Source organism: Aegilops tauschii, chromosome 3 (genome assembly GCF_002575655.3).
Source record: "Aegilops tauschii subsp. strangulata cultivar AL8/78 chromosome 3, Aet v6.0, whole genome shotgun sequence".
Classification (NCBI taxonomy): domain Eukaryota; kingdom Viridiplantae; phylum Streptophyta; class Magnoliopsida; order Poales; family Poaceae; genus Aegilops; species Aegilops tauschii.
The window spans coordinates 446,930,213-446,938,957 of record NC_053037.3 but is presented as its reverse complement, the minus strand read 5'-3'; the positions used below and the strand labels follow the sequence as shown (position 1 = coordinate 446,938,957).

At 52.9% G+C, this 8,745-nt stretch overlaps 1 protein-coding gene across 1 annotated transcript; it reads left to right on the top strand.

Moving 5' to 3' along the window:
- The first annotated feature begins 1,960 nt into the window (after window positions 1-1,960).
- LOC109739992 (probable auxin efflux carrier component 9) lies at window positions 1,961-4,367 on the top strand. The gene is made up of 4 exons (XM_020299041.4): window positions 1,961-3,023; window positions 3,135-3,378; window positions 3,877-3,953; window positions 4,052-4,367. Exons 1-4 carry the CDS (start codon window positions 2,116-2,118, stop codon window positions 4,116-4,118), a joined length of 1,296 nt encoding a protein of 431 aa, XP_020154630.1. The 5' UTR covers window positions 1,961-2,115; the 3' UTR covers window positions 4,119-4,367.
- The last annotated feature ends 4,378 nt before the right edge of the window (window positions 4,368-8,745 follow it).

The following is an 8,745-nucleotide window of genomic DNA, read 5'->3' as shown; positions in this document are numbered from 1 at the left end:
AATGCAGAAAATCCTTCGAAACAATAGCCTATGTAATTAGCATGGCCCGTTAGCCTATTCTATGGTACTGGCAACCTATTCAACGTGGTTTTGCGGGAGCAATTAACCTGAAATCGAGAGTTTTCATGCAGTTTGCCCCAAACTGCATGAAAACTCTCGGTTTCAGGTTGATTCTAAGGCACTGACAAACTATTCAACGTGGAGTGCTCCAAATGGAGAGTTGAAAGAGTAATACTGACTCTGAATTTATCACCGGGTGATTTTATCTGGTCATGTCAAAGTGGGCTACTCACGATCGATCAAGGTGATTTCTCGGCGTCTGGTTCCGAGGGCAAACTAGATGCGCTGCATCAGCTCGTCGTATGCGCACGAGTGGCCGACCCATTCTCTTCCTTGAATTATTTGGGGAAGAGAAACCGTTAGTTTCCTCGGAGAAACGGCGGCCGGCAGCTATTAGCGGTATGTAGCGCACTTGCAGAACAAGAGGGCGGATATAAGTTTCTGCTGCAAACACGTCGATTCCCACTTAGTAGTATGCAGCATGTTCGTCGTAGCAGCATGTTCGTCGTAGTGACTACTTTGCATGTTTACTATATATGTCAACCAATGGTAGCCTCGATTCATTAGCTAGCAAAGTGCGCACTTCCCATGTTTGTAAATAGATGGCTTTTATAGATGACAGGCGCATTATCAAATTATTGTGCCCTTTTTTGTTATGACCATGTTAACTGAACCTGAGTTAGAAGAAAAAAAAACTGTATTCTCCTGCGTATATACATACTACATACATACAAGATTATGAAGGCTCTCACGGCTGTTAATCCTGCATTCTGTGATGAGCATCACAACACCCGGTATGCAGGAGCTCTCCTCGAAACGGCTCGACGCCTGCGTGTCGAATGATCTTTTACCATCTTATCATTCACTCACGTTTTTCGTTTATGTGTGTAATAAAATGTAAAACGACAGGCAGAACGGGAAACAACTCATTAGCTTTCCAGCACGCATGAGAAAAGCCTTTTTTTTCCGAAAGAAATAGATGAGAAGGTCAAACATCGTGTGGTTTGTCAAACAAACATGGCACCGCACGTTTGCATGCATGGTTTGGTGCCGTTGCAATCAAGAGACGTACGTACGTACTCCTCCAACATCGTGTAAGTACGTACGATGGAAGTAGAGCATGGCAGGCGCGATACAAACTTGACCGCTAGAGCTGGACAGTAGACACGGAGTCGTACATGAAATTACGCGTCCTCGTCGTCGTGCCTAATGCAGTCGCCCTGCAAAATTATGCGGACCTGCGCCACATCGAGGAGGAAAACCGCCCATGGAGTTCGGCCAGTTTTTGCGATTCCTTCTCCCATGTGACCCGAAAATACAGCAATGCATGTTCCTTGGATCGGTTAGATTAGATGGCGTCCCCTAGCCTGATGAACATTTGTGAAAACACGGCCGGAGAGAGTGACCAAAAGGAATTCGAGTTCTTCTTGTTGCCCCCTTGTTGACTTTTTAGGCTCTGACAACTACCACTCGTAGTACTACTAATCACATGACCTGTAGCTCATGCAAAGACAGAATCCGGTTTAAATCACCTGGCTGGACACAGGGAAAGCGTATCGCACACTGCTATTCCCAGAGCATGCATGATGACAACTCACGATGCCTCAGGTTTCCATTAACAAGTCCCACTGGCGGCGGCGTGCAGCCGTACATAGTGCGCCGCGCGCACACACCACACATCGCTCGCGCGTACCACCTTTCTGGTTTCTCTCCTCAACGAACGAACGAACCTGCTTTTCCATGATCCAAAACCATGGACGAAACCATCGACTTGACCCACCCCGAGTTCCGTCACCAGTGTTCCAAAAAAAGAGAGAGTTACGTCGCCAGTTCGATCCGCGTCAACCCGGGACGAGCCACTATATATACACACGAGCGTCCCAGCCAAAAACCCAAACCCTTACACCAAGACACTTCTAGTACCACAAGAGGAAGCTTAGCGCACAGCTAGCTGTACGAAACCGAATCCACGCCGTCGATTTATAGAGAGGCGTGGTCGTCCCTGATCGGTCGAAAGTTGGATCATATATAGGGTGTGCTACTTTCTAGGGCGCCATGATCACGTGGCTGGCCGTGTACCATGTCGTGGAGGCGATGGCGCCGCTGTACACGGCGGCGGTGCTCGGGTACGCGTCCGTGCGGTGGCTCAAGGCCTTCTCCGAGGAGCAGTGCGCGGGGATCAACCACTTCGTCGCCATCTACGCCGTGCCCGTGCTCATCTTCAACATGGTCTCCACCAACAACCCCTACGCCATGAACGGCCGCCTCGTCGCCGCCGACACGCTGCAGAAGGCCGTCATGCTGCTCGGCCTCGTCGCGTGGGCCGCCTGGGAGTCCCGTTCGCGCCGCCGCCGTCCCTCAATCGGAGGCGGCAAGGCTTCGGCTTCGGCTGCGGCGGCCTCTCCGCTGCAGTGGGTGGTGACCGCCTTCTCCGTGGCGTCGCTGCCCAACACCATCATCATGGGCGTGCCGCTCCTCGGCGGCATGTACGGCGCCATGTCCAAGGACCTCATGAAGCAGATCGTCGTCATGCAGTTCTGCGTCTGGTACAACGTCGTCATCTTCATCTACGAGTACATGGCGGCCCGGCGCGCCGCGACGGCCATGGATGGCACCGCCAAGATTAGCCCTGGGTCGCCCGGGGCGGCGCCGTCCGCTGAGAAAATCGCTCCCAACGACGAGGCCATCGTTGCGGCTAAGCGGGCCCACGAAGTAACCGTAAACATCGAGATCACGGAGGTTGCCCCGGCGTCTACGGTACAAAAAGACCTGGCAGACAACACAACTACGACGGTGGCCAGGGAGATGAGTACCGATGCGGAGGAAGCGTCGCCGCCGCCGCCGGCGAAGTCGACGGCGCCGTCGGTGACGCACATCGCGTTGATGGCAGGGAAGAAGGTTCTCAAGATTCCGAATACCTATGCCAGCTTCCTTGGCCTCATCTGGGCCCTGATCGCATTCAAGTACGTCCCTTTCATTCACACTTCACAGCTCATATTACCTCGTATTACAAACTGTATTCCTGCTGTATATCTTTCCTAATGAATTCACGTCGATCTACTGGTGTTTTGCAGGTGCGGAATCAAGATGCCAAAAATAATCGACGACTCACTGTTCACCATCCAGACGACGGCGGTGGGGCTCAGCATGTTCGCGTCGGGGACGTTCATAGCGCGGCAGTCGCGGTTCGTCCCGTGCGGCTACGCGATCGCGTCGGTGTCGATGGTGCTCAAGTTCCTGGTAGGCCCGGTGGTGATGCTGCTCGCGTCGCTCGCCATCGGCATGCACGGCACCCTGCTGCACATTGCTGTTGTACAGGTAAACCGCACGCACGGCTGATTAATTCTTTCATTTATTTCTTGAGATGTGTGACGACATTTATTTCTACGTTTCTTGCCTACACCCTAGCTGCCATACGGTTGCATGCTCCAGTAGTAACGGAAAGTGCGTGGTGAAAGATGACCGCACACGTTTGTGTCCAGTAGTAGTACAAGTCAAAAATTGAGGAGGTCATCTCCGAGGTGCCAGTAGGAGTACAACAAATGATATTCTCAAAAAAAAAAAAAAAGAGTAGGAGTACAACAAATGCTGACCCAGAAAGTTGAACGAAACCCACAATTTTAGAAACTTTTTACCGCTAGTTGAACAAACTATAGTAAGCGGTGCCGGAGCTAAATTCTAATCAAACCTTCCCCCAAAAAAATCCCTTCAGGGTTTAGACCAAAGCTGAAGCTGTGTAGTTATATATGTTGTTCATTATACAAATTTTGAGATATAATTTTTTAACCACTATTTTTGACATGCATGTTCATACAGGCGGCACTACCCCTAGCTGTGACTTCATTTGTGTACGCTGAAGAATACAAGGTCCATGCAGACATCATGAGCACAGGGTGCGTTTCTTTACCAGATTTTGCTACAGATATTGTTGCCTTGTTTCTGTGAATGACCATCTGATCAAATGTATCTATCTGGTTTTTGTTCTTTTCAGGGTAATTCTTGGGATATTTATCTCACTCCCCGTCACCATTGTATACTACATTCTATTAGGGCTATGATCGAGCTACCAAGATCGATGTCCAAAGCCCGAAAAGCGCATGTCAGATGTAGAAGACGTGCCACACAACAGTTGAAGACGGCAGCTCGATTGCAGCTTGAAGAATCCAACTTGATTGCAGCATGATAATCCAAATTAAAGAATCAAGAGAATCATGACGATGTTGTTTGAATGTGGTTAATCAATAGAAAGTTCACCTTTTCACTGAAATATGATTTAATGTTAGTTGAAACTTTGCCATGGACAAAAAGTACTACCTCATTTCCGGTTTATTAGGCCCGCACGTATCATGTTGACAATTTGATCAACATAATACAAGTTATATATCATAAAAAATTATATCATTAAAACTTGAAATGGTACATATTTTAATGGTATGAATTATGGGATATACAACTTGTATTATGTTGGTTAAGTTATCAATCTAGGTAGATACACGCATGCCTAATGAACCCGGAAAAGATGGAGTATTATACAAAGTCTGTGTAGAAGACTAGAATAGACGGCGTAGGCGTTGTCGTTATCGTCCACCACCGTGTGGAAGAGGTCCTTGAGATGGTGAGGTAGAACCAGCGGATGATGGTGGCGTCGAGGATCATCCACTCCTCGTCGTGAATCATGAGGCTCGAGTCCACGGTACCGTCGACGTGGCCGTGGAGCAGGTTCTTGCGAAACACCAAGGAGAAGTACTGTTTCCAAGCGGAGTAGGACGCGGTGGATTGATCAAGCACCACCGGAACACGCTCATGGATGTTGAGATCACGGACGAGGGTGACATCGGGACCAACGAAGGGGTTGGAGACGGTGGAGGAGGAGGAACTCATGGCGCAACGAGAAGGGAGTGGGAAGGTGCGGCGCGGGTGGGGTGGCTAGGGTTAGGGTTTGGCGCGGGTTGGGGAGGGAGGTGCGGCGCGGGTGGGAGAGGGGTGCGGAAGCTGAGGGGCGCGTCGGCGGCTAGGAGGAAGCCGCGGCGGCGGCGGGTGGCAGCGGTGCAGGTGGGAGTGCGGCGGCGACCGACAGCGGTGGCGGCGATCGGAGGGACCGGCGGCGGCGACAGCGGGTGGCGGCGGCGAAGGGAGGAAGCGGCGATGGCGGCGGCTAGGTCGAGGAGCGTGACGGTGTCCTGGACTAGGGGGTACTCACCACGTCGTCTCCCGATCAGTTGGATTGGACCGAGGACCCCCATGGCCGTTTGCTCATGGGCCAGTTCGGACAGCCGATGTATACACGAGGAAGATTTCACAAGACCTGGTGATCAAGACAAGGACTCCTCTCCAGCGGCGTATTCGACTAGGACTCTTGTTATCCTAGGCCTCTGGTACATTACATAAGCCGAGGCCAGGCTAGTCGATAGAGCATCATGACATTACTCATCATACCTCTAGGGTTTAGACAACAACATATGATCTCGAGGTAGATCAACTCTGTACTCATACACATCGAATACAATCAAAAGCAGCATGTAGGTTATTATCTCTTTGAGAGAGCCCGAAGCTGGGTAAAATCTCGTGTCCATGTTACCATCGATCCTAAGACACGCAGCTTGGGACCCCCTACCCGAGATCTGCCGATTTTGACACCGACAATGATGCTTTCATTGAGAGTTCCGCTGTGTGGTCGGCAACAGGATCAATGGCCCGCCTGCAGATCAACTGTGACGTCGGTGTCTTCGTCGCCGCCTCGACTGGTCACCTTGGCTTGACCGAGGATTGTGCCCTACCTCCAATCATCATGTTTGGATGAGGGCCTTCATCAACATCAACTCCGATCTCTATCAAGATCATGGAGGAATCATCCATGGAGCTCGGGGGATCAACGTCAACATTGCCCTCGGGCGACCGTGCTGTTTTTCCCAACAGCGAACTTGTATCCGCTACCACCACCTCCTCGAGCATCGCTTTGACGATTCCTTCGGTGGAATTTGTGACGCCCCCGATTCAATCGTACACTAATCATGCACGCAAACGTGTACGATCAAGATCAGGGACTCACGGGAAGATATCACAACACAACTCTAAAACATAAATAAGTCATACAAGCATCATAATACAAGCCAGGGGCCTCGAGGGCTCGAATACAAGTGCTCGATCATAGACGAGTCAGCGGAAGCAACAATATCTGAGTACAGACATAAGTAAACAAGTTGCCATAAGATGGCTAGCACAAACTGGGATACAGATCGAAAGAGGCGCATGCCTCCTGCCTGGGATCCTCCTAAACTACTCCTGACTGTCGTCAGTGGCCTGCACGTAGTAGTAGGCACCTCCGGTGTAGTAGGACTCGTCATCGACGGTGGCGTCTGCCTCCTGGGCTCCAGCATCTGGTTGCGACAACCAGGTAGAAGGGAAAGGGGGAAAAGAGGGAGAAAAGCAACCGTGAGTACTCATCCAAAGTACTCGCAAGCAAGGATCTACACTACATATGCATGGGTATATGTGTAAAGGGGTCATATCGGTGGACTGAACTGCAAAATGCCAGAATAAGAGGGGGATAGCTAGTCCTGTCGAAGACTACGCTTCTGGCAGCCTCCATCTTGCAGCATGTAGAAGAGAGTAGATGGTAAGTTCACCAAGTAGCATCGTATAGCATAATCCTACCCGGCGATCCTCTCCTCGTCGACATGTGAGAGAGCGATCACCGGGTTGTATCTGGCACTTGGCAGGGTGTGTTTAATTAAGTATCTGGTTCTAGTTGTCATAAGGTCAAGGTACAACTCCGGGTCGTCCTGTTACCGAAGATCACGGCTATTCGAATAGATAAACTTCCCTGCAGGGGTGCACCACATAACCCAACACGCTTGATCCCATTTGGCCGGACACACTTTCCTGGGTCATGCCCGGCCTCGGAAGATCAACACGTCGCAGCCCCACCTAGGCACAACAGAGAGGTCAGCACGCCGGTCTAAATCCTATGCGCGCAGGGGTCTTGGCCCATTGCCCATTGCACACCTGCACGTTGCGTACGCGGCCGGAGAGCAGACCTAGCAACCTCTATTTCAAAGGAAGTTGCGTTACGCGGTCCAACCCGGCGCGCGCCGCTCAGTCGCTGACGTCAAGAAGGCTTCGGCTAATACCACGATGTTGAGTGCCCATAACTGTTCCCGCGTAGTTGGTTAGTCGTATAGGCCAATGGCCAGACTCGGATCAAATACCAAGAACCCGGGCGAGGGCCAGCGGGCACGGAGGGGCGCCGGGCGCCGGAGACGGCACCGGCGAGGCCACGGCGGGGCAACACCGGGGCTGGGCGGAGCGGTGGAGGGCGCACGGGGCACAGCCACACGCAGCGGGCGGCGGGGCGGGCCACAGGTGCGGGCGGCGGAGCAGCGCAGCACGGGGCGGTGAGCACGGGCGGCCCCGCGGATGAGCAGCGGCGCTGGGGGAAGCGGGGCGCGAGCGGGTGGAGGTGGCCGCCGGCGGAGGTAAGCGGACGCGGCGGGGCTGCAGAAGCAGCAGCCGCAGGGGCGCGGCGCCGGGCGCGGGCGTGCGCAGCCGAGCGCGGGCGCGTGTGCGCGTGGTGGCGCACTGAGGAAGACAGAGAGGAGGGAGAGGCCGGGCCTCACCGGGCGGAGTAGGGGTCGGGGCAACGGGGCGCGAGGAGGGCGACGGGGATGACGACGTCGGAGGGGAAGCAGGCCGGCGACGAGGAGGAGGCAGGCCGGCGGGGAGGTTCCGGCGACGGGCGGCGGGATCGAGGCAGTCCGGCACGACGAGGTGGAGGTCGTTGGGGAAGAGGACGAGGACGCGAGGCGGCGGATCCAGCGACGAAGCTCGGCGGCGGGGCGCGGGATCCACGGGCGGCAACGGCGACATCGGCGGGGCGAGGTCGGGGTTGCGCCCCGATCCAGATCGGGGCGGTGAGAGGGACGAGGGAGTGGGGTGGGGATGGTAGCGCCGAGCGGTGTTGGCGACGGCGGAGGAGTCCCGGCGAGTGACGAGCGGCGACGGCGGTCTGGGGCGGCGTCGAGGTCGTGACGGAGGAGGAGGCGAACGTGGGGGGGGGGAGTGGGGCGACGGAGGGGGCGTGCGCCGGGGGCGATGGGGATGAGGCTAGGTCGCCTCGATCTCGATCCAGACGGGTGAGAGAAGGGGATCATGGGGGGGGGTGGAGAGTGGGATTGGGCTAGGGTTTCACTGGGGTTGGTTATAGGCCAGGGGGAGTTGGGCCGGCTAGCTGGCAGTGGCCGCTGGGCCACAGCCCAGCTGGGGGGGGGCTTTTGTTTTCAACAGTTTTCCTTTTGTTTTATTTTACCCTTTTTTTACTGTTTTATTTTTAGTCCCATCTTATCCAAGTTTTATAAAAACATAAAAGTTGTACCAAAGTCAGTATTACTAATTATACCTCTGATACTAAAGTTTAAACCCCTAGATAAAATATTTTAACATTTTATAAGTAACAAAAGGCATTTATTAAATTGGTTATGTTGTTGTTTCATTCCCATTTGAGCATTTAAACATTTTATAAAAGTGTGGTTTCTCCACCATAATTACCTATGCATTATTTGGCTCACTCCGAACATTTTAGTTTTAATATTTGAAATCTTTTATTGTTTGCTTGATTTTGAATTTGAATTCGAATCGGTTTCGAACTAACGCGAGATTAGCAACAGTAATCGAGGTGACGTGGCATCA